Source organism: Chiloscyllium punctatum, chromosome 23 (assembly GCF_047496795.1).
Source record: "Chiloscyllium punctatum isolate Juve2018m chromosome 23, sChiPun1.3, whole genome shotgun sequence".
Lineage (NCBI taxonomy): Eukaryota > Metazoa > Chordata > Chondrichthyes > Orectolobiformes > Hemiscylliidae > Chiloscyllium > Chiloscyllium punctatum.
Window position 1 is genome coordinate 81712939 of NC_092761.1, and position 27090 is coordinate 81740028.

At 42.9% G+C, this 27090-nt stretch overlaps 1 protein-coding gene across 2 annotated transcripts in view; it reads left to right on the forward strand.

The window, feature by feature from the left end:
- The window catches only part of pcsk7 (proprotein convertase subtilisin/kexin type 7), a 218343-nt gene that overhangs the window by 152571 nt on the left and 38682 nt on the right, over window positions 1-27090 (forward strand). For both annotated transcript variants that reach the window (XM_072593277.1, XM_072593278.1), the window contains exons 10-11: window positions 5389-5496; window positions 10644-10746. In XM_072593277.1, coding sequence (XP_072449378.1) covers window positions 5389-5496; window positions 10644-10746 — 211 coding nt within the window. The remainder of the gene's footprint in view (window positions 1-5388; window positions 5497-10643; window positions 10747-27090) is intronic.

Sequence of the window (27090 nt, forward strand, 5' to 3'; positions counted from 1 at the left end):
CCTGCTCGCAAGACAAAGCTTTTCACTGTGCCTCGGTACACGTGACAATAAATTCAATTCAATTCCATGTGCCCATCCAAGGTTTGCTTAAATGTTCCAAATGTATCTGACTCTACTACCACCACTGGCAGTGCATTCCACACACCCACCACTCTGAATAAAAAACCTACCTTTGACATCTCCCCTAAACCTTCCTCCAATTACCTTCAAATTATGCCCCTTTGTGATAGCCATTTTTGCCCTGGGAAAAAGTCTCTGGCTATCTATGCCTCTCAACATCTTGTACATCTGTATCAAGTCACCGCTCATCCTTCTTCTCTCCAATGAGAAAAGCCTTAGCTCCCTCAGCCTTTCTTCATAAGACATGCCCTCCAGTCTGGGCAGCATCCTGGTAGAATCTCGTCTGCACCCTCTCTAACGCTTCCACATCCTTCCTAATAATGTGTTGACCAGAACTGAACACAATTCAAGAATCCCTTACCACCCACCCTCATGTTCCCACCTCTGCTGGGCTGAAAACAATTGGGAACTATTGAACCATTGAAGACTTCAACTGTCATACTCTTGGTAATGCTGAAAAATGCGACACATTGTTAACTGAGCCTTAACTAGGTTTATAACAATGCACTAAGTTCACAGGTGCTGCTAAACAACCTCTCTAACTTCAAAAGATTAATTTCTTTATTTTAATTTGATCATGGGATATGGGCATCACTGGCTAGGTCAGCATTTATTGTCCAATCCTAATTGCCCAAAGGGAAGTTAAGAGTCAACCACATTGCTGTGGGTCTGGAGTCACATGTAGGCCAAACCCAGGTAAGGATGGTAGATTTCCTTCCCTAAAGGACTGTAATGAACCAGATGGGTTTTTATGATAACTGACAATGGTCCCTATTAGGCTAATCATTTTTAAAATGACGTATTTGTTGAATATAACATTTCTCCACTGCGATCAGAAATTCCACATACCTTTTCAACATATTTTTAAAATTATTTTTGAAGTTTATGATATTTTACTTTAAATTCCAAAGGTATGGCCCAATTAATTGTGTTCTCTGTAAATTTTAAACTTAAAAGTGAATGGTTTGAGCGTTTTATGCTTGCTGGTTTGCTGTCTGTGCGATTACTTCAGTGTGATTGGCTGCTTACCCTGCTTGATAACATCACTGCTTCTTCATGATTGGACATCCCTTTGATGTGTTGCCAGATTCAATCGGAATTTGGGAAACAGGAAGCCCATACCACAGGAATTACTGGGCCTTTCTCAAAGTCAACAACAAGTGCCATCACACAAAATCTATCTTTGTTTTTCATTTTATCTTTATTTTCCCTCTTTACCTGGCTGGATTCTAAACATCGCTCAGAGTTTAACCTCCCCCAAATGAGATATTCTATTTTCTAATAGTGCTCCGGTTCCTGCATATGCTTGTGGAGGTCCAAATAAACAAGATTTACTGGAAGTTAAAAGTGAAAACTCCAAAGGAAACGTGATTTTTGGGGAAGTTGCAGGAAGTATAATTTGAGGAAACGCCATTGCCTTGGGCTATGGTTACATAACTTCCCCTTTAGATTTTATCATCGACACAGAAAATAAATTGACTTCAAGATTGATTCAATATGTGTCAGTTCAAACATTTGAACCTATTTATTTGACTGGCCATGTCTGGTTTCAGTACAATTCAAGACAATTAAAAAATTTATATTGTACAATCCACAACCTCTGAAAGTGCCAAAGTATTTGACAACCAATGGAGTATCATTCGGGTGTACAGGGGGTCCCTGATTTGCAAATGCTCCCACTTACAATAGTGATCCCATACAGGGGTGCAATTTTGAAGACTTGACTTCCAAACATTTCCTGTACTTACGAATGGCTGCTCTATCTGTCCTGCATTGTGTTCCTACTTGCAGACAAATCATCTCAGGAGCCCCCTAGACAACCCAGAGACTGCCTTTGGTCGCTGCTGTAATGTCAGAAACTAAGCAGCCAGTTTGACTCATGGATGGTCTCAGCACAGAAGGAGCCCATCTCATCAGCTCCAGTCAGAAATGATCTGACTACGCTAATCCCACTTCCCAGTTTGAATGCAGTGCGCTCACTCAAACAGTGATGAGTGAAGTGTCTGTTTTAATGGCGTTGCTCCTGGAAAAATATTGGCCAGGATCTCTCAGAGAACTTCCTGGCTCTTCTGTTGAAATAGTGCGTTCAGTTTTTAATAAGTTCAACTGTAAAGGAGGATGGCCTCTTGGCTCCTAACAGCTTTTCAACAAAGGTAGGGCTTATACAATTAATGACTGGACCTTGGGTAGTGTTGTAGAACAGAGGGACCTAAGGGTTCAAGAACATAATGCTTTGAAGTTTGCATCACATATAGAGAGTGGTTAAAAAAGGTATTTAGCAGCCTTCATTGCTCAGGCCTTTAAGTATAGGAGTCGGGACGTGATGTTATTCAAGTCACTTATAAGGTCTCTTCTGCAATACTGTGTCCCGTTCTGGTTGCCCAGTTATAGGAAGGATATTATTAAGCCAGAAGGGGTTCAGAAGAGATTTTCCAGGATGTTGCTGTGTGTGGAAGGTTTGAGTTATAAAGAAGGGCTATGACTTCTTTCACTGGAGCTTAGGAGGTTGAGAGGCAACCTAATAAAAATTTATACAATAATGAAGGGTATTGATAAAGTTAATGGTTGTTGTCTTTTCCCTAGGATGGGGGATTTCAAGACTAGGGGGCACATTTTTAAGGTGAGAGAAGAGAGATTCAAAAATGACATGAGAGACAAATTTTTTTACACAGGGTATTTCGCGTGTGGGATGAACTTGCTGAGGAAGTGGTGGATGTGGGTACAATTACAATATTTAAAAGACATTTGGATAAGTACATGAATAGGAAAGGTTTGAACAAAGAACAAAGAAAGTTACAGTGCAGGAACAGGCCCTTTGGCCCTCCAAGCCTGCGCCGATCCAGATTCTCTATCCAAACCTGCTCCCTATTTTCTAATGGTCCGTATTCTTTCGCTCCCTGCCTACACATGTATCTGTCAAGATACATCTTAAATGACGCTATCGTTTCCACTCCTACCACCTCCACAGGCAACACATTCCAGGCACCTCTACATAAAGAATTTTCCATGCATATCTCCCCTAAACTTTTCTCCTCTCACTTTGAAATCGTGACCCCTAGTAATTGAGTTCCCTTACTCTGGGAAAAGTCTTCTTGCTATCCACCCTGTCTATCCCTCTCATGATTTTATAGACCTCAATCAGGTCTCCTGTCAATCTTGGTCTTTCTAATGAAAATAATCCTAATCTACTCAACCTCTCTTCATAGCTAGCGCCCTCTGTACCAGGCAACATCCTGGTGAGCCTCTTCTGCACCGTCTCCAAACTATCCACATCCTTTTGGTAATGTGGTGACCAGAACTGTATGCAGTATTCCAAATGTGCCCGGACAAAAGTCTTATACAACTGTAACATGACCTGCCAACTCTTGTACTCAATACCCCGTCCAATGAAGGAAAGCATGCCGTATGCCTTCTTGACCACTCGACTGACCTGTGTTGTTCAGGGAACAATGGACCTGAACACCCAGATCTCTCTGTATGTCAACTTTTCCCCAGGACCTTTCCATTTACTGTATAGTTCACTCTTGCATTGGATCTTCCAAACTGCATCGCCTCACATTTGCCCAGATTGAACTCCATCTGCCATTTCTTTGCCCAACTCTCCAACCTATCTATATTCTGCTGTATTCTGTGACAGTGCCCTTTACTATCTGCTATTCCACCAATCTTAGAGTCTTCTGCAAACTTTCTAATCAGGCAATCTACACCTTCCTCCAAACCATTTATATATATCACAAACAACGGTGGTCCCAGCACGGATCCCTGTGGAACTCCACTGGTCACAGGTCTCCATTTTGAGAAACCCCTTTCCATCTGCTCTCTGTCTCCTGTTGCCTAGCCAGTTCTCTATATATCTAGCTAGCACACCCTGGACCCCATGCAACTTTACCTTCTCCATCAGCCTACCTTGTGGAACCTTATCAAATGCCTTACTGAAGTCCATGTATGTGAGATCTACATCCCTTCCCTCATCAATCAACTTTGTCACCTCCTCAAAGAATTATATTAGCTTTGTAAGACATGACCTTCCCTGCAAAAAGCCATGTTACCTATCATTGATAAGCGCTGAAAATGTGTTGCTGGAAAAGCGCGGCAGGTCAGGCAGCATCCAAGGAACAGGAGAATCGACATTTCGGGCATAAGCCCTTCTTCAGGAATGAGGAATGTGACACACTTTCCTCATTCCTGAAGAAGGGCTCAGGCCCGAAACGTCGATTCTCCTGTTCCTTGGATGCTGCCTGACCTGCTGCGCTTTTCCAGCAACACATTTTCAGCTCTGATCTCCAGCATCTGCAGTCCTCACTTTCTCCTATCATTGATAAGCCCATTTTCTTCCAACTGGGAATATATCCTATCCCTCAGTATCTTCTCCAGTAGCTTCCCTACCACTGACGTCAGGCTGACAGGTCTGTAATTACCTGGATTATCCCTGCTACCCTTCTCAAACAAGAGGACAACATTAGCAATTCTCCAGTCCTCCGGGACCTCACCCATGTTCAAGGATGCTGCAAAGGTATCTGTTAAAGCCCCAGCTATTTCCTGTTTCGCTTCTCTCAGTAACGTGGGATAGATCCCATCCAGACCTAGGGACTTGTCCACCTTAATGCCTTTTAGAATACCCAACATTTCCTCCCTCCTTATGCCAACTTGACCTAGAGTAATCAAAGGTCTAACCTTAACCTCAACATCCACCATGCCCCTCTCCTTGATGAATACCAATGCAAGGTACTCATTAAGAATTTCTCTGACTCCACGCATAACTTTCCTTCTTTGTCCTTGCGTGGGGCAACCCTTTCTCTAGTTACCTCCCTTGTTCTTTATATATAAATAAAAGGCTTTGGGATTTTCCTTAACTCTGTTTGCTAAGGATATCTTATGACCCTTTTAGCCCTCTTAATTCCTTATTTCAGATTGGTCATACATTCCTGATATTCTTCCAAAGCTTCACGTGTCTTCCATTGCCTAGACCTTATATACACATCCCAGGAGCAGGCAGGTGGAATTGTTTGGGATTATGTTCAGCATGGGCTGGTTGGATGAAGGGTTTGTTTCTGTGCTGTATGACTCTATAACTCTGTACTGTGGTTGAGATTCGAAGGCATAAGTTTGGATTCAGAATAAAGCAGGCTGTCCACTGAGTTGTGGCTAGCACCTGCAAATGTGATTTGATGTTGTACAGGGGTGTGGGGAGAATAAGAACCGCTGAGGGATAAATGACTCTTAATTCAGTCATCACAATGTCACCTTTATTCTGTTTTTTCTCTTTAGTTTGATGACCGCATCGCTGGATGGCAAGTGAATGGTGCTGGGTTCAGCCATAGTCACCAGCATGGTTTTGGGTTGCTGAATGCCTGGAGGATGGTTAATGCTGCAAAGGTACATAGTTATGCTGATATTATTTTGGTATTATGAAGCCCATCTAATGGTGTTAATTAAGCTTGAAGAATGGAAAGGTCAGCTGGGGTCCTTGCTGCTGGTTGACCGGAGCACATGCTAGACTTAGTGACATTATCGTTGCTGACCATCTTGCTTCTGCACTCTCCTGTGCTCAGCAATGTTTCAGGATCAGCTTCCTGACAGCATAATCTGCTAAATCAGAGCTGCCAAATCAATAAAATAATGTTATTTTTTAAAGGAAGACATCATAATGTTGTTGTTATCGAACAGTTGGCTTGAACTGATGAAACGTGGGAGTCCAAAAAAATAGCCTTCCTCAAGTTATCTTCCAGGATACTTCATGTGTGCTGGGTGGCATCACTTGTATTGACTTTCCGCCCATTAGCACCACGACCTCCACAATGGGTCAAGTAAAGAGGCAGCTCCTGAATCCTCCCAGGCTGGAACGGGTTAAAACTTTGAGCTGTCGGGACCAATTACTAAAATTGGCCATTCACCCAACTGAATCAATCAGAAACCACTCCACACTGTCACCAAATGGAATCACAGAGTTGTAACAGTGCCGAAGGAGGCTGTTCGGTCTGTCCTGTCTGTACTAGCTCACCAAATGAGTATCGTGACTTAGTGCCATTTTCCTGCCCTTTACACATAACCCTGGATATTGTTTCTATCCAAATAACCATCCAAATGCCTCCCTTGAATGCCTTAATTGAACTGTCTCCACCCCACTTTCAGGCAGTGCATCTCAGACTATCAATACTCACTGTGTGAATAAGGTTTTTCCTCATCTCACGTTTTGCTTCTCCTGCAAATTAGATCATGTCTGTGACCTCCCATTCTCGATCCTTTTCATCTTTGGAACAAGTCACCACCCCCGTCTACTCTGCCCAGCTCCTGTCAAATCCTGTCTCAGCCTTCTCTTTTCCAACTTCACCACTCTTTCCTCATAACTGAAGTCTCTCATCCCCAGACCCATTCTTGTGAAACTCATCTGCACGCTCTCCAATGTGTTTACACCCTGCCTTAAATGTGGTGTCCATAACTGCACACAGTACTCCGGCTGACCTAGTGATCTAACTATAGTCTAACACCAGTTCAGCATAACCGCCTTGCTTCTGTACACCTTGGTCCGATTAATAAAACCAAGGATACTGTATGTTTTATTAACTGCTTGATTTAGATTTAGATTTTATTGTCATGTTTACTTGAATGCAGGAGTACGGTGATAATTGTACAAATTATCATTCCCTGACCTTTCCACCTTTACTCAATTATCCACAGAGCTGCTTGTCTGTTTCTGCACACTGATTTAGGAAACTATATTTTGTATTGTGTCCCATTGTTCTTTGTAGCAAAATGTAGTATTATGTTTCTGCCTTGAATTTCACTCTGACACCCACCTGCTTTCTCCACAAACAAAGCAATACCTTTTGCACTGTACTCTTCACAGTTCCAGAGCTCCCAGTTTATCATCCACCAATTTGGCAGCTGACCCTGCCCACCAAGACCTGAGGGTCAGCATTGTTGTAGTAACATATGTCTTTGCCTGTATATTGGAGCATGTGGGTGGTAATGGTAGACACTCCAATTTCCTTTCATCACATGAATAATCAGGCATCTCTCCCACTCTTACTGCCAGCTGTGGCTTGAGTTGGAAGGATTTGCAGCTCGGTACCCAACCTGTTTGGCCATATTATGAACATACCTTCACTGGACATCAAATCCTGAAGAGATGTACAGTGCGCAAACACACCCTTCAGTCCAACTCTTCCATGCTGACCAGATATCCTAACCCAGCCTAGTCCAATTTGCCAGCATTTGGCCCATATCCCTCTAAACCCTTCCTATTCATATACCCATCCAGATGCCTTTTAAAAATTGTAATTGTACCAACCTCCACCACTTATCTGGCAGCTTATTCCATACACGCACCACCCTCTGAGTGAAAATGTTGCCCCTTAGATCCCTTTTAAATTGTCCCCCTCTCACCCTAAACTATACCCTCTAGTTCTGGACTCCCCCACCCCAGGGAAAAGACCTTGTCTATTTACCCTATTCATGCCTCTCATGATTTTCTATACCTGTATATAAGGTTACCCCTCAGCCTCCAACACCCCAGCCTATTCAGTTTCTCCCAATAGCTCAAACCCTCCAACCCTGGCAACATCCTTATTAATCTTTTCTGAACCCTTTCAAGTTTCACAAAATCCTTCCTATAGGAGGGAAGTGGCCTAACCAGTGTCCTGTACAGCTGCAACATGACCTCCCAATTCCTGTACTCAGTGCTCTAACCAATAAAGGAAAGCATACCAAATATCTTCTTCACTATCCTATCTGCCTGCGACTCCACTTTCAAGGAGCTATGAATCTGCACTGCAAAGTTTCTTCGTTCAGCAACCCTCCCCAGGACCTTACCATTAAGTGTAAAAGTCCTTCCCTGATTTGCCTTTCAAAATGCAGCACCTCACACTTATTTAAATTAGACTTCATCTGCCAGTCCTCTGATCAAGATCCCATTGCACTCTGAGGTAACCTTCTTCGCTGTCCACTGCACCTCCAAATTTTGGTGTCATCTGCAAACCTACAAATCGTACCTCCTATGTTCACAACCAAATCATTTATATAAGTGAAGAAAAGTAGTGGATCCACCACCTATCCTTGTGTTGTCACTTGTTATAACCGTTCTTCATTTGGGAAGACCTTTGTGTACTATGTTGTCCCATTCAGAACTAGAGTACACCATTCAGCCCCTTTGTGACAGTTCCACCAAATGATTAGATCTTGGCTGATCTGTACCTCAACTCTATTTACTCCCTACGTTGCTGCATCTTCTTTGAAGCCCTTATTTAATTGAATACTATCAACCACACAATTGGACTTCTCAATTACGAACAACTGCAACTTTTTGAGGGGGTCAGGATTGCACATCACCACCCTTTGTGTTAAAAAATGTTTTCTTAGTTTCAATCCAAAATAGTTTCCTTCAGATTTTGAGAGTCTGTTGCCATATTCTATATTCCTTCACCATCTTCTCTATTTAGTTGCTTGAGCTCTTTTATTGATTTGGATGCATTGAATGGATCGCCCCAAAATGTTCTAACCACAAAGGAATCAAAACCAAGGATGTGCACCATGTTCTCATAATTTAACTCCTTTAACCCAGAGCTCTCACTGCACCACCAGCATTTATTGCCCATCCCTAGTTGCCCTTGAGAAGGTGGTGGTGAGCTGCCTTCTTGAACCGCTGCAGTCCACCTGCTGTGAGTTGACCCATAATGCCCTTAGGGAAGGAATTCCAGGATTTTGACCTGGCAACAGTAAAGGAAGGGCGATTTATTTTCCAGTCGGGATGGTGACTGGTTTGGAGGGGAACTGCAGGTGACGGTGTTCCTATGTATCTGCAGCCCTTGTCCTTCTACATGGAAGTGGTCATGGGTTTAGAAGGTACTGCATAACAAACCATAATGAATTTCTGCAGTGCATCTTGTAGATGGCACACACTACTATCAATGCTAGACCAATGTTTATATTGGTTTACGTTAACCATGGAAGCCAACCTATTCACTCACTCAGCTGATAATGGAAGGCAAGTCATAACTTCTAACATTAAGTAATCCCCTGTTATATGAAAAGCACCTTCACTATCCTATTACATAGAATTAGCTTGAACTATATACAAGGTCTAGATCACCAAGTCCGACAGGCCAACTAGAACCAAGAGACACCATTCACCCAATGAAATACGAAAAACTATAAGGAATGGAAGCAAGTGAAAAGAAATTATAAAAATCAGTAAGATAATTTGTTGATTTATTTTGTTAGAATGTAGCTGGAAAGGGAATAGCTGAGTAATTGGAAGAGGTTGACAGGTGTTCTTATAGAGGTTTTAACAATCATGAGAGGTATAGATCAGGTGAATGGCAGGTGTCTTTTCCTTAGGGTGGGGTATTTCAAGACTAGGGAGCATATTTTTAAGGTAAGAGAAGAGAGATTTAAAAGGACATGAGAGACAATTGTTTTTTACACAGAAAGCAGTTTGCATGTGGAATGAACTTCCAGAGGGAGTGATGGATGCGAGTACAGTTACATTCACATTTTAGGAAAATGAATAGGAAAGGTTTGGAGGGATGTGGGTCAAGCACAGGCAGGTGAGACTAGTTTAATTTGGAATTATGGTTGGCATGGACCAGGTGGACCAAAAGGTCTGTTTCCATGCTGTACGACTAGCCAAGGCATTTAATAGGATTTTAAGAATCAAGTAAATAGTGTGAGATTGGCAGCCTGAATAGCTATGTGCCTGAAATTACTGAAACACTTGGATTTTTACATCAATTCATGAGCTTTCATGGGCACAATTGTTTGTGGAACGACAGCTCAGATTCCCACATTCAGTTTCACAATTTGTTTTTGGGTATGATGGTGTGATGTCAATACTCCACCCAGTGCTGTGTTCATGATGTCCTCACCCCTGCTGTGAATAAAAAGGATTGTCTTGTGTTATCTTCTTAACGCAATCCAGGCTTACTTGTATTAACAATGCTGTTAGAAATCTGTCAGTGGTTCCATGGAGCGAACTGTCATTTGATGCCTGCAGGCTCTTTTCTGATCTATTCCCTCTGTAGATGACGGGAGGCTCAGCAATGTAGAGTAGATGAAGAGTGAACCTATGGCCATATATCATAAAGAGCTGGCGTGTGAAAATCTGCTCAGGCTCTGAAGCTCCACATCTCTGGGAGGATAGGGGGATGACTGAAAGTGAAGGTGAAATACAGGCAGTTGATAACAATGTACACAAACCTAGTGAGTGTATGTGTGAGAGAGAGAAAGTGTGTGTGTTTATCACACTGTTAACATTTTTACTGAACCTGTGATATTTAGTGTATGCTTTTGAATAATTTTTTTAAAATTTTCTCCTTTAGTATAAGTTATTACAACTGTGTGAAATTTTGCATTCTTGTGTTTGTCCTGATGATTACAAGATGAAAAGTTTCAGCAAAACGTGTGGGTTTTTTTGAGCAAGATTCAAGTTATTCCAACAAATGAATGAGCAGGTGTGTATTAATCTGCGAACATAGGTGGAGATCAGTGGATATGTGAAAGCTCTGTGTGTGTGTCTTCCAATCTAGATCTGGGAATCCGTGCCATTCCTCAGCTCTTACACCAGTCCCCTTGAGAAAGAGGCCAAGCTCATCCCCTTGCATCCCCACAAGCTGGAAGTTTCCTGGAATGGTAAGTAGGGATCTCTGTGGTTACTGGGTAGAAACTTAGAAAGTAGGAGCAGGAGTAGGCCATTCAACCCTTTGAGCCTCTTCCTCCTTGCATTATAATCATGCCTGATCATCCAACTCAGTTGCCTGCTCTCAGCATTTTCCCCCAATATCCTTTGATCCCTTTAGCCCCAAGTACTCTATCCTAATATTTTGACCTCAGCTACTTTCTGTATAAGTGAATTTCATAGCGTCACCACTCTGGGTAAAGGAATCTCTCCTCAACTAAGTCCAAAATGGTTAACTCATATCCTTAGACTGTAGCCCCTGGTTCTGGACTCCCTAGGCATGGGAACACTCATCCTGCATCAGCCCTGTCTCGTCCAGTTAGTACAAGAAGGAGTTGAGCACCATGATCCCAGTTAAAGCTGCTTCCACCCATCTCTATGATCCAACCTTGATCTTTGAAACCTGCCCTGCCTCCTTGCTGGTGTGACCTCTTTAGCCTTTTCCTTGTTGGTCTGCAGCATTTACTTCTTAAACTGCACATTTGTTCAAAACGCAATTGCCCTTTTCTTGTTGAATACTCAAACCTGCATGCCTGTGACTGTTAACAAAGCGCTGTGTGATACATATACATCTGCACACTGTACTTTTGTTAAGGCAAATGCCAGTTGCCTGTATTTCACCTCCATTTCCAGACCTCTCCCCTGACTTTGCACCCTCCAGAGAGGAAAAGCTCCAGTGCCTGAACAGATTTTCCTCGGCCGGCTGTTTGAATAATGTTCAGTACCTCCTGAGGCCAGATTCATTTTCATTTGCTGTACATTGACGAGACTGCCACCACATACAGTAGCAACAGATCAGAAGCTGCACTTGCTTCCATCCCTGCACTATTCCAAACATTAGCTCCTGACCAGCAAGTCCTTGCACATTCTGCTTTACCCTATCTCCTCTTCCGACCTCAGTAACTCCTTCAACATCCATCTGCCCACTGACTTTAACATATTCCTCTCCCTTTGCCCTACCAATAGTGGCAAAGCCTTCAACACCACTCTCTGGCACTCCACTTGAGCTCACTGGTCCCTGTTACTCTCTCAACATTAAAAATAACCTCAGCAATTAAGATTTTCAATCACGCTTTCATCATTACTTCGTAGCTAGCTTTGTGTCTATTTACATTACTCTGGTTTCTGACCTTGGGATGGGTTTTACGCAATATTTTATTGTTCGTTCTATTTAGAACTGGGTTATATTTTTCACATAATTAGGGTATTATTTTGGACGAACTCGTGACTTTCAGCTCAGGTAAACCAAAATGCAGCAACACTGACATTCCAGTATCCAGGATGTGCTGCACTGTCGAAGCTGCTATCTTTCAGATGAGACATTAACTCAATGCCCCATGTGTACCGTCAGGTGAATGAGAAAGGTCCCAGTGCCCTACCTGTTATTTATCCTTTTCTCCTAGCAGCATTTTAGAAAAGCTTATTTTACTGACTTCACTAAAAGAGTCGAAAAGAGTGACGCTGGAAAAACACAGCAGGGCAGGCAGCATCCGAGAAGCAGGAGAGTCAACGTTTCGGGCATCAGCCCTCTGACTTCTCCAGTGTCTGCAGTCCTCACTTTGTCCTGACCTTACTGAAAATCTGTTGTCATCTTTTTCTACAATAGAAACTGCAATTCAACGTCATTGGTTTTAAAACACTTTGGAATGTCCTGAGGTCATGTAAGGTGCTATAGAAATGGAAGTTCTATCCTTCGTAAACTTATTTTAAGACGTGCCATCAATTTTAATGAAGTTCTGTTCATTATTTGATATTCATGCTTTACTTATTCGTTCATGGGATGTGGGAGTCCCTGACTAGGCCAGCATTTATTACCCATCCCTGAGATCAGTTTAGAGTCAGCCACATTGCTGTGGGTCTGGAGTCACATGTAAGCCTGACCAGGTAAGGACAGCAGATTTCCTTCCCTGAAGGACATTAGTGAACCAGATGGGATGTTATGTCAATTGACAAATGTAACATGGTGGAGAAAGTGAGGACTGCAGATGCTGGAGAATCAGAGCCGAAAAGGGTGATGTTGGAAAAGCACAACAGGTCAGGCAGCATCTGAGAAGCAGGAGAGTCAATGCTCCTTGAATGCTGCCTGACCTGCTGTGCTTTTCCAGCACCACCCTTTCTGAGCATTGTTACATGGTCTCCATCAGAAGAGCTTTTAATTCTAGATATTTATTGAATTCACAACTCGCCATCTGCCATACTGAGGTTTAAAGTTATCTCCCCAGAACATTAGCCAGGAACTTTAAGCTGAAGAAGGGCTTTTGCCCGAAACGTCGATTCTCCTGCTCCTCGGATGCTGCCTGACCTGCTGTGCTTCTCCAGCACCACCCTTTCTGAGCATTGTTACATGGTCTCCATCAGAAGAGCTTTTAATTCTAGATATTTATTGAATTCACAACTCGCCATCTGCCATACCGAGATTTAAAGTTATCTCCCCAGAACATTAGCCAGGAACTTTAAGCTGAAGAAGGGCTTATGCCCGAAACGTCGATTCTCCTGCTCCTCGGATGCTGCCTGGCCTGCTGTGTTTTTCCAGCACCACATGTTTCAACCCCAGGGACTTTAATGTCTAGTCCAGTGACAGTACCACTGCATGAGAACTCTATAATTCACCTCAACAATCCTGATGCTTTCTTTTCCCTTCAAAAAGCAACACCACTGAGATCAGCTGACTGATCAGCTGACAGGCAGATGTTTGATTTCCGAGGTGGGCAACAGGGACACGGTATCAGTCAGAAATACTCCCCAGGACCATTCCTTCATCGTTAGCCTCACCAACCCCTCTTACAGACTGAAGGAAGCCACTGTGGAAACTCATTGGCAGAAGAACTGAATTTCTCAACTTTTGACTAATGTGCATTTAGTAAGTTGTCCTTTGTTAACATCACCTGATGTCTGCAAAACACTTTGAAACAAATCCTTCCTTCAACAGTCTGCATTCTTTGGCTAACTATTGTTGAGTAATTTTTACAAATGATAGATGGTTCGCAGGCATGAATCATGGATGTTAGTCTATCATTCTGTCATCGCTGGAAGCAGCTATCAGCCTTTTTGTTATGATTTCTAAAGAACGTTTGAAATTGAAGCACGTGTTTTGAGTTTACTCTGAATCCTTGAGATTCTCTCTGTCTGAATCCTTTACTATTTTCTAATGCCCAGAATTTGGAATCAAGTGACTGTCTTTACAAAGTGAATTTAACAGACAGAAAAATGACAGCTGTATTACAGTCATCAGGTTTTACTTTATATTCATTCACAGAGTATGTGTATTGCTGGCTAGACCAGCATTTGTTACCTTTCTCTAGTTGTCTTTGAGAAGGTGATACTTTTTTGTAACGCTTCAGTCCACCTTCTGTAGGTGCACCCACAGCTGGCAGGGAGAGGGATCCAGGAGTTTGACCCAGCTACACTGAAGAAGCAATGATATATTTCCAAGTCAGAATGGTGTGAGACCTGGAAGGGAATTTATCGAGGGGGGTGGTGTTCCTATGCATCAGCTGCCCTTGTTCTTCCAGCTGGTAGTGGTTGTGATTTTGGAAAGTGTCCCTCTCTCTCTGGATTATTGGCAATGTGTGAGACTTGCTGTCTCCTACGAATTCACTTGCTGTCACACACTTGCCCTCTGGTAATTGTAGTCTCCATCCTCCACCCGCCTGGAGTCACACATGGGCCATGCAGTGTTAAACCAGCCAAAGTGAATGGAATACAGCATAGCATTAGTTGTATTTTTTTTTATCGATGTGAGGATTTTTTGAGGACCAGGAGAAGCGGGCGTGAACATTGCCTCTTGCTGGCCTCAGTTGGAAAACCATTTTCAGGTACTGCATAAAATACAGCCCAGCATTAGTATCTGAGTGAGCCTGGTGCTCCCACACTCACCAATTTTCCCTCCTGTTTTATCCTCTCTGACTTACTCTGATACCCTTTCAGACACTTACCTTTTTGACTCTCTGTCATTTTGTGTGTAAACTCTCTCTCCCTTTCCGATATGTTCCTGTTTATCTCTTTCTAACCTGCCTTCCATCTCTCTGTCTGTCTCTCTCTGACTCCCTCTCTCTGATTGCTCAAGCTTCATCACTCTATCTCTCTCTCTCTCTCTCTCTCCCTCTCTCTCTCTCTTTCTCTCTGTGCCATACCCTTTCCCTCTGTCTCTATGCCTGAATGGGTGGAACCATGGTGTAGTGTTGACGGTCGGGAGAGCCAATAAGAGCCCACGCTGCCTTGGTCTGCTGAGTCACAGGCCAGTCAAGCAGTGTCAAGGCCAGCAACAAACCTTGCCCCAAAATCAAGATGCCAAGGCCAGAAGATCTGTCAATGCGAACAACTGGTCACTCCAGGCTTGACAGCATTGATGCTCAGCAGCGCCACCGGGATGCTATGGCTACTGCCAGAAGGACAGGCAGCAGAGCCCCAGGATCATGCAATGACCCAGGCCTCAGCTTGGCAATGTGGGGAGTGCAGACTGAGTTCATGAGCTGGGGGTCTCCTTGGCACCATCACTGCCCAACCCCCCCCACCCCGCCCGCCTTCTCAATGTCCAGTGCCGTGACAACTAATCAGCTGCTGTGAACCAAGCATGGCCAGAGAGTGCCTTCTGCAAAAGAGTTGATCCCAACAGCAGTGGGATGATGCCCTTCATTCCATAAAATGTAAAACTCAGAAACAGACCATTCGGCCCAAATCCAACTGCTGGTGTCTATGTTCAACATCAGCTTCCTCCTATTTTACTTCCTTTCAATTCCTTTTACCTCACCTGCCTTTATTTACCACCTTGTTAAATTTATTGCTTTTATTCTCCCTAGCTATTCCTGATGGCAGTGACTTCTGCATTCACAGCATTCTCTAAGTAAATGTTTCTCCCAAGATTCTTGCTGGATTTATGTGTCATTCCTTCACTGTCACTGGATCAAAATTCTGGAACTCTTACCCTCCCAACTGTGGGTGCACCTACAGCACATGGACTGCAGCGATTTAAGAAGGCAGCTCACCACCACCTTTTCAAGAACAATTAAGAATGGACAATGACTACTCTCATATTTATGACCTCCTTTTGTGTTGATTTTCTCTCACATGGACTTACACACTTAATGGCAAGGTCCTGGGCGTGATGCTGAACAAAGAGATCTTGGAGTGCAGGTTTATAGTTCCTTGAAAGTGGAGTCGCAGGTAGGTAGGATAGTGAAGAAGGCATTTGGTATGCTCTCCTTTATTGGTTAAAGTTAAAAATCACACAACACTAGGTTATAATACAACAGGTTTAATTGGAAGCACTAGCTTTCGGAGCGCCGCTCCTTCATCAGGTGATTGTGGAGGACACAATTGTAAAACACAGAATTTTTTTCTGTCTTAGCTAGTGCTTCCAATTAAACCTGTTGGACTATAACCTGGTGTTGTGTGATTTTTAACTTGGTACACCCCAGTCCAACACCGGCATCCCCAAATCATGCTTATTGGTTAAAGCATTATGTAAAGGAGTTAGGAGGTTATGTTGCGTCTGTATAGGACATAGGTTAGGCCACTTTTGGAATATTGTGTGCAATTCTAAGTATCACGGCTTGGTTCTGCTATTAATCGTTATCATTCCTGTAAAAGCATCACAAAGTTTGGTGGAATTTCTATCACTTCTTATCCAGTTACTAATGTCCCATCACATCTGGTGGATGAAGTGGTTATTAACAGGGCAGCTCAGGGTCTGAGTGGGCAGTGAGAAGATAGACCATGAGAAATCCTGCCAGAGCATGAATCTGATTGGGGGTGTGGGGTGGGGAACGAAGGTGGCGAGGTCAGCTTCACCATCACCCCCAAATCCCACCTAATTACATGTCGTTCCTGGCTCCAAGGTCACCCCAGTAGATGAATCCACCCCATTCTCTCCATCTCTCACTCATTGCACTGTTCTCTCTGATCCACATCCTGACCCTCACTCATTCACTCTCAATAACATATTAGGACAACCTCTGAGAAATGGGTTAGTGTAGGTGTCCTGTTTAGATATAGTTTTTAATGCCTTTGCCAGAGCATGAGGGAATTTATTTCATAGCGATGCGTGAACAGTTACTTACTGATAAATTTAAGTAATTTAACTCTCAGTTAATTTGCAGTGCACTTTTTGAAGGAGCAGTTTAATGCTTTTTACATTGAGTTTTTATTCATTTAGTATATCTGGATAAATGTGCTACCTCACTTAATTAGTGACTTCACTTCAAAAATATTAAATATTTCTGAAACATTTGGTAATGCTGTCAGCATATGATAAAGACCTTAATTAATTCCTGTGCAATGTTCATTCATTTACTCAGATTTACAAAAGCTTTTGATTAGAGTTGAGGGGCAAAATCTGTTTCTCATGCTGGAGGGTCAGTAACCAAATGAGACAGGTTTAAGAACCAAGCGTAAAATCCAAAGGAAATGAGAAGAATTTTTATTTTAACACGGTGAATTGTTATGATTTGGAATGCACTGCCTGAAAGAGTGACAGAAGCAGATTGACTGTTTACTTTCAGAAAGTAACAGGATATGTGCCTGAGAAGATGGAATTGGCAGGGCAAAGACAAAAGTTAGGGATTGGTGCAAGTAATTGGATAATTCTTTCAAGGAGTAGCAGAGCAAGATGTGTTGAATGGTGCCTTCCTCTGTTTAGGTCAGGAGTATTATCAGATGGGTCAATTGCTAGAAGGCACAGGTTCAAGGTGCGAGGGGAAAAGTTTAACAGAGATGCGTGAGGCAAGTTTTCACACAAAATGTAGTGAGAGCATGGAACATGTTGTCAGAGGAGATAGAGGAAGCAGACGCAATAGAAGCATTCAAGAAGCACTTGGACGAATACATCAATAGGAAGGGAATAGAGGGATATGGATCCTGTAAGTGAAGACAGTTGTTAGTGTGGAAGAGCAAAATGTGACAAGTGCGGGCTTGGAGGGCCAAAGGATCTGTTCCTATGCTGTATTGTTTTGTGTTGTTTTGTTAACCATTCTGAAAAATGAGTCTGTTTTGGTACTAAGTTGCTGAAGAGCTGACAGTAATTGACGTCTTTGGAAGTGGTAATCGGAAAGTAAAATGATGTTCAGAGGAGCTGTGCCCCTTGCAACTTCTGCTTTCACTCCAGAAAACCTTGAGGCCCTGAATGTGAGTTACATTCATGCGGTGGCTGACCACTCAAGAAAATGGTGGAAGCTTTGCTTTGCTGCACCTCAAACTGTGTCCTTCGTGATTGAAGTGATACAAAGTTGGAGGGTGGGGGCTTTGTCAGGGAGTTCAGAGGTCCCCACTTGCCATTGCATCACCAACCCTATTCACAAGGTTTAGTCATCTCTTATCTGTCTTGCCTGTGAGTTGTCAGTGAAGCCAGTGCTTTCACCTCTTCACACATTGAAGGACATGACTACTTTCCCCGCACAGTTGCGTTTCTCAGTGTTCATTCACGCAACACCACCTTCCAAACCCTGTAGCTGCTACCACCTAAACAGACAGGTATCAGACACATGAGGAAGACCAGCACCTGCAAGTTCCCTTCCATTCCGCGCAGAGTCCTGACTTGAAATTATATCACTGTTCCTTTGCAGTATTAGAATCATAGAGTCATTAAGTTCTACAGCACAGTGACAGGCCATTTGGCCCAAACTGGTCCATGCCGACCAAAATGTCCATCCACGCTAACCCCATTTCCCTGCACTTGGCCCATATCCTTCTAAATATTTCCTATCCACGTATTTATCCAAATTTCTTTTAAATGTTGTTAATGTACTACCTCAACAAATTCCACTGGCAGCTCGTTCCATAATGTCTCTGGGTCAAACTCCTGGATCTCCTTCTCTAACAGCACTATGGGTCCACTTAAAGCACATGGACTGCTATAGTCTAGGATGGTGGTTCATCAACCACCAGTGGATGGGCAATAAGCACTGGCCTCAGTAGAGACCGGTATATTGCAAGGACAAATAAACAAGGATTTGGCTCAGTGATAATTGACAAGAGGAATCTGAACCTGCAGCCACTAGTTTTACCTCGGCTGCCATTACCTGTTCCTTCTCCCTGGCTTACCGTGCCTCACATGATAGTACCTTTGCCAGCAGGGGATAAGCAGAAGAGCAGACCAATGTACAGTTGGTCAGCTCTTCTATACACCTGGGGGCAGCACCATCAGCCCGCATTACTATGTTAAAATGAGCGCAAGACATAAATGTCACTATTTATGGTGAGTTGAATGCTTCTAGCACAGCCTGCAACAACCAGCAAAGAGCTTCCATGCTGCCTCAGAGCAGCTGAGGCAGGAAGATGTGCTACAGCTCACTGAGATGGCTAGTGAGTCAATGACAATTGAAGGAAGATTGTGGTTCCGGGAAATGTGCATTCAGCAGTCCATCGACTCTGTAACTGCATGAGAGAGCCTGCCTGTATATTCCTTTGTGCCATAAATGTTGTGGATATCGAGTTTTGCAGGTTAGCATGGGGCCTGACTGCTGTTGAAACGAGGAAATGGGCTTTGGCTTCCGAGGTGATTATGTAAAGTTTTTGAACATTGTAACTCATCAGCACGAAGGGCAGTGAGCTTAAATGTAAAATTACTGCAGGAAATCCCAGGCTGCAATTATACTAAAGCGGTCAGAGGGGGGGATCAAAATGAACAGGCCATGATGTCATCAGTGCTGGGTGGTCTGCTTGCAATTTGAGTATAAACTGACATCTTGTTTGCTGTTGTGAAGAGCGGTTGGAGGTCCCTACAGTAATTGTGTTTCTCTTCCCACGAGATTCCAGTCTTTCAAATCAGGAATGTCCTGCTCCATGCTGCATTAATCAGACTCACTTGAGTGGTAATAGGTGTGCTCATGCTGTCCTTTGTATTGCTAGTCTAAGAAGGAAGAGGAATGTGGTACAGACTGTCCCTTACCATCATTATCCAGCATCCTCAGATGGAAAGGCATGGAAGCTTGGAACAACAGTCAGGTTCAGCAATGAAACCCCTGTGGTAAAATAGCCCATGAGCTCTTAGAGTTTAGACTTCTATTTGAAGATTGGCCACAGCAATGTGGTGTCAGAGGTGGACTTGTAGGGACCCTAAATGTCCACCTCCGGAAACAATAGAGAAAAAGAAAGACTTGCATTTATATAGCATCTGTCACAAGCAGTCCAAAACTCAACGAAGTTGTTTCTGAATTGTAGTCACTGTTGTAATGTTAGAAATGTGACAGCCAATTTACACACAGTATGTTCCCACAAACAACAACATGATAATAGACAAGCTGTCTGTTTTTGTTCTGTTAACTGATAGATAACTATCAGCCAGGGCACCAAGGAATAATTCCCTTATTCTTCTTCAAATATATGCCCTTTTGGCAGCACAGACAGGGTATTAATTTAACATCTTCAAAAGATAACATGTCCACGACAGTGCAGCACTCATTCAGCAGTGCAATTTTCAACATTGACGTTTTACGCTGAAGTCATGGAGTGGAACTTTAAGGGAATGACAAGAAGCAACTGTTTTTGGGTCTCTGTCAATCTTCATCTCAATGCACCGCAGGAATAACGTGGAGCTAACGTTCCCTAGGGAAGCTTTTCTTGAAGTTGGAGTGGTTAATATTTTGCATAGAATTTGTGCTTCTCCCAGCCTCTCGCCCTTCCTGTTTTGCCTTTGGGCCATTTCATCCCATTTGAAAAAAATGTTTGGCAGTAGAAGCGTAAAGTATCCAGCATGCTTGGATTCATCCCATGTGTTTGTCCATTTGGAAAGCTTCAGATACATGCTGTAATTAACTCTCCGACTGCTGACTGATATGTTTTGTTGAAAAACTTACAGTAGGGCAGGTCGGCTGAGCAAATTAATTTCACTGTCAATGCGATTCTAATGCCACAGTGACGCTGGTGCTTTAACGTGTATGGTCTTGAATCAGTAAACCAGGCATAATGAGTTCGAATCCCATCTCCCACATTCACATAAATGTCATAAGTTTGTTAATTAATACCAGGATTTGAAATGTGCCTGATTTGTCATAACAATTCAACTGGTTGACTAACGCCTTTTAGAACAAGCTTGGTTATTGTCCAGTCAGTGTAGCTTAGAAATAGAACTAATCGTTACACATTTCTCCAAATATTTATTTCCAGAATTACATGCTTACGCATCTGAACTCAACAGTTGCAGCTTTATAAAGGTCACATGTGAACCGCTGGGTAATGCCATGACGGGTGTTCAGTTAAACACGATTAACAGAGATCCTGCCACCATGACATGTGATTCACACCCACAGTACATTATTGACTCTTAATGCCCTCAGGGAAATTAGGAATGGGAACTTAAGGTGGACTTAAATCCATTTTAATTGACAGTGTAATGGAGATGAAGATAAATGTCACAGAATCAATTCCAAAATCCAACTCTCTTGAGCCTTAGTATCTTCTTCACACAGCTATCAGAAACAAACATCCTCACAGCAAATTATTTCCAAATCATCTCTCAATTCTTGCATCAAAACTTTACTTATAAACATTGCAGAAAGGACAATGTGGGTTAGTTCAACATTTGTTGAAAATGAATTTACAGCAAGGACTTTCTGGGAATTTATCTTATCGGAATTGTGTAGGTGGGGACTTTCCATTGTCTCTGTCAATTGAAACAAATTTTTCATGGCTCTGGGGAAGCTAGCTTGCTGCTTTTTCTCTACTTTCCTGTGGGCTGGAACAGCTCATTCTGTTAAAGTGCAGGAACTGGTCCAAATAGTTGCCTTTCAACTTACAGCTTCAAGCTGATTGAAGCCAATTCCTCTGCATGATACAAAGGAGATGTAGTTGAATGTTGTGCGGATGATTCCAAAATCTCACTCTGCTGAGCTTTAGTGTACATTGGTCACCTCTCTAAACAAAACATGCATCTCCTCACTCCCTCTCTCCTCTCCATCACTCAGGAAAGACATTAGCTTTCTGAGGCACAGTTGGACTTGACCAGTAACACCTCTCTGACTGGTGTTGGTGTGTGATCCCTGAGATGCTATCCTAATACTCTCTACCACAGGGATTATAATGTTCTAGTCAGTGAAGCATAGATTGGGAGCCAATCTTTGCATTCTTTAATAAGAATTTTTTTACAGAGTGATACAGTACATGCTTATGACTCCTAACCCCGTTGTTTCAATTTGCAACTATTTGTAGGAATATGTGTGAATCCCTGATTAATGTCCACATCTTGCTTAAAAGTTACCACAATTGTCGCACAATTAGCAGAGATCCTGCCATCACTACATGTAACGCCAGTTCCACAGTACATCATTGACTTAATGCCCTCAGGACAAGTGTCCAAAGGCTGTCACAATAGGCCAAGGTCAAGTATTTCATAGAGCATAGTTAAGTCACATTCCCATCTGATATCCAGCCATGTATTTGCCAGAGAGATTATTGATCATGGGTACTGGCCATTTCTCACTAACTGTAGAGACTGAGGCCAGTTGTCATGGCATCAAGAGTATTCTACTGCCTTGGGACTTAGTCTCCTTTCTTTACTTGCAGCTGTGAAATTATTAGGTCAATATTTTAAAGACAGACACCAATGAAAGAGTCAGACTGAAGATTCCCTTCCCACAAAATCTCCTGGAAGCTGTCCATCAGATGTCCATGTTTCTGAGCTGCCTCAGCAATTAAACCAGAGATTCTCCTGGTCTATGCATCCTGACAACACATCAGGAGGAGACTTTATCCAGAAAACTCTAATCTGTAGATCCTCCATGTTCCCATGTCTTATAGTTCCTTCCAAATTTGCCTTGCAGTCAGTTAGACAATAGTTTCATGAATAATATATTTTATAAATGTGTTTAAAACAAGCAGATCATTTTGAAACAGTTTTAATTTTTTTTCTGATTGACACTAAAAGCCCTGTTGTTATTGGTCATTTCTCAGCTCCCACCAGCTTAGCCTTACTTTAGGTTTTAAGACAATAGAATTAGAATTAGATTTTATTGTCACATGTGGTCAAGTACAGGGATCCAGGAGCACAGTGAAAAATGGACAATATCACCATTCCTGGCATCATCTTCGGTACAGAATCTTAGAAACAAAGTAGAAAAATAAGGAAATATAGTAAAAAGTTCAATATTAAAGCCCTCATTAGTATAAAGCAGAAAAATAGTAAAATAAAGTTAAAAGTTCAGCATTGCAGTCCATCTTAAGCGCTAAGCAATGCTCCCCACGAAGGGTTGACCTCCTCTGCGTTAGGCTTGATCTCCCTGTACTTGACGTTACCACAGTGCCAGGAGACCTCGGGCTGGAGACAAGAAAAAAACTGCAGATGCTAGAATCCAAGGTAGACAAGCAGGAGGCTGGTGGAATTCTCCACCTCCTGATGCTGCCTGGCTTGCTGTGTTCTTCCAGCTTCCTGCTTGTCTACCTTGGAGACATCGGGCTGCCTGCTCTCACTGGCACCGCAGATGCCGGGACCTCTTTTGGTCTCGGATATTTTGGACTGTGGGTGTCTGCACATGCACCATCCTGAGATTACTTGCTCCTCTTCTCTAAGTAAGGATCTTCAACTCATTAGCTAGTGTAACACTCCTTTATTTACATCTGTCAAATACAGCTGTCCAGTGTTATGTCTAAGATGTTTCTGGTATTTTTGCTCCCACTGCTATCAGAGCCATATCACCTGTTACCTTATCAACATTTACCTAAATCTCACTGTATCACAATCCTCGCCAGATTTCATGCTGCCTGTAATGTTATGTCTCTGTTGTTCTAGCTAAACCCAGTGAGAGATTAGCCGGTGAGAGTAATTGAGTTTAAATGTTTGTGGCATCTTCTGAATTTCGCCATACAACCCCCATTCCAAAAATCCTGTCTTCTATAATCCAAGTTCCCAGGTTCCACACACTCTTCAACGACATGGAAAAAACACTCTTCATATTCCACCTGAAAAGGATGTAACAACAGTAAAAGGTAGCCACTGCTATTTGTACACCATTGCAGCAATCAATTCATACACCCGGCACCCTCAAACAGCAGGAGGATAACTCAGCAGTCAACTTGTTTCGATGAGGCTGATTGAAGGATAGGATTTGACACTGGAGGAGGTCTCCACACTTGTTTTGACCCTAGAACTTGACCAGATGGTTATGTTTTTAGAAAGTCTCCTTTAATTCAAGGGAAGAATGAGCAGTTTGGAGAGGTGGCATTAGTGACTTCCTACAAAAAACACCCACAGACCAGCACAAGGTGACCTGGTTGCCATGGGGATAGGCGTCTAGGGCAAAACGTTACTGAAAGTAAGGTGCACGTTTTCACACCTTGATGCAAAGGAGAGGGCAACTACTTTTGCTGTGACCAGAATCTCAAGGTTCAACCTAGATTCAGAGAAAATAAATCATAAACATGCGTTGCTATGATTAGCACACAAATAAAGACTTTTCGGGGTTAACCAGGAATCAGAGTGCTGATGAGGAAGACTCCCCTGTTTGAAAGCATGAGGCTTGTGGAGACTCAAAGGGCCAAAGAGTTACCAGAGGGTGCCTGGCTACTGGAGCCACTTTTCAGTATGTTCAGAAGATTCAGTGAATGGTACTTAGTTTAAAAGGCCACTCAACTTCACCCTGGGGGGGACATGCGGAGGAGCTAGGAGGAGCTTGTAACTTTAAACACAAGTATACATCTCTGCTGACAGTGCAATATAATGTGTAAATTTAATGTTGGGAGTAGGTGAGTGGGAGAATATCTGTCGCAAAAAGTAACTATTGGGAAAAATGTTCTCTGCAGTTTCATGAGCTAGTTCCCTGTTATCTATTAAGTAACCTTTAGTCTATGTTACATTTAGTTTTATGTTACAGTAAAAGTCTTACAATGTGATCTTTTATTCTGTTCTTCCTTTGTATTCACTGGGACACCTGTTTACTGTTTTAGAAGTGATCACTCTCTACAGGGATCGTAACACTTCTCAAATAATATTGTAGGATTTTATTACATTCACCTGAACTGGTAGATAAAACTTGGCTTAGCATTTCATCTTAAAAATAAAATTGAACATCAGGAGAGAAAAACTCATGAACTAAAAAGACTAGTGTATGTTTTGTGGTCTTGCACCTTTTATTCTGCCTTCTAACTTTCCAGTTTGTATTTAATGTTGCAACATATGTTAAATTACTTGCAAAAGGACTTGGTTTCGGAACGGCAATGAGAACTGACAACATTTGGGTTGCAATGCATTAAAGTTGTGTCTTGCCAAATAGTAACTCAGCGGAGAAATGTTTGTTGCCATGAGTCGAGTGGTATTTGGCATCAGAAGATCAGTGGCTTCTAAGCCAGATCCTTCTGTTTCAAACAAAGGATCCAGTCATTGCTTGTGAATCTACCAACCAGGAGCACCGACTGGCCTGGTGATAAGAATAGGGCCTGACAACTGAGTCCAGTAGGTATGCGAGTTCTGTAGGGACTGTGATGATGTGTAATTTCTTGATGTGACTGGCAAGGATGTTTAACCCTCAGAACAATGTGATTCCTGCTGCAGTGCTGTGTGTATGCAAAGGAACCTCAATTATCGATTATCCAAATATCAGATTATCCAGCAAGATCCCAAGGCCTCAGTGCTTGGCTAAACTATGTTATCTGGCATTCGATTATCCAGAATTCGATTAACCAAACGAAATACTTCCCGCCCATGTCCTTCGGCCAATCAAGGTTCCTCTGTACTGCATAATTCCTGTTGATCTGTGCCAATTCACAAGTACATTAATTATTTTCCACATTAGCACTGTGGTGTCCAAGTAGATGTAATCTACTATCCTGATCTAGAATACAAATAAATCCAAGCTGGCATGCTAGTGCAGCACTGAGAGAGTACTGCACTGGCATGTTAGCCTGGATTTGTTTGTATTCTACATAAAGCCAGTAGTTTACACTGAGAGAGTGCTGTACTGTTTGAGATGCCACCTTTCAAATGAAATGTTACAATTAATACAGGTTTTCCCTTTCGGAATATTTCAGGGAATAATCTTGACAGGAGTTCTGCCATGAGTCCTGGCTGATATCTGCCCCATGTTCGGCAGCACAAAAGCGTATCTGATTATTCTCCAATGGGAGTTTGCTCTGCACAAATTGGTTATTGTGTTTCTTTCATTACAACACTGATTACATGTCAATGTAATTGAGGAAGTGGAAGGCACAATGTGACTGGAGTTTGACAGAACCTGCGATGACATTCCTGACGAAGGGCTTAAGCCTGAAACGTCGATTCTCCTGCTTGTCGGATGCTGCCTGACCTGCTGTACTATTCCAGCATCGCCCTTTTCAACAATGACAGGATAACAGTTGAGACAATGAAGGAGGGATTTTGCCATCTTGACGTTCTGATGGTGGTTGGGAAGAGGGTAGGCATCTCTCTGCCCAGATGAAAGTCTGTCTGATTGAAGTGACCAATCAAGGGGCATATCCCCTGTCGCTGGTACTTTACCAGCAGCGCGGAACCCCCATGGTATGGCCAGGTTGCGTGGTGACCCCACTGTCTCCAATTGTTCCTTCGCTTTTGGGGGCTGACCTTCTGATCAGGCAGTTTTCACTTACAGATACCCTCCTGATAGCAATGGGGTAACCTGTAGCAGCCCCCATCCCGCCACTATTCCCTCCACTGCCCTAACCCTATTGACCTTGTTCTCAAGATCACGTTCTCTTCTGCTTCTCCTCATCAGCTGCAGTCCCAGCAGAAGCCACCACTCCCAGCACCAATGGGGCCAAAGAGCTGCTAACCCTCCCAATTGACTGGCAGCTCAGGCCTGGAGATCTCATCCCCCAAAAGAATGGGTTTCCCAACTGCTACTCAGTGTCTGCCTGACTGGCACAAGATCTGGTTCGAGGTAGCTAAGTATGTCACTGCCGTCTTCTCAAACTTCCAGCCTTTAACTTCAATTTAGTCCGCTTTATTCCAAGAAAATCTAGGGTCTACTGACTGTGGATCATCCATAAATCTGGGAATGGGTGGATATGGCTGATTCACTTCAGTTCCTGTCCACCCACATTGCACATCATTCACACCACATCCACAAACGTCCACTCCCTCCACCACCAATGCTCAGCAGCAGCAGCAGGAGCAGTGTGTACTATCTCCAAGATGCATTGCAGAAGTTCCCCCAAAATTCTCAGTGGGCATCTTCTAAATCCATGTCCATTGCCACATAGAAAGACAAGGGCAGCAGATACAAGGGAACACCACCAGCTGCAAGCTCCCCTCCGAACCACTCAGACTTGGAAATATGTCGTGCTTCCACTGTGTCACTGGGTCAGAGTCCTGGAATTCCCTCTATGGTGGCATTGTGGGTGGCAGGAAATATACACAG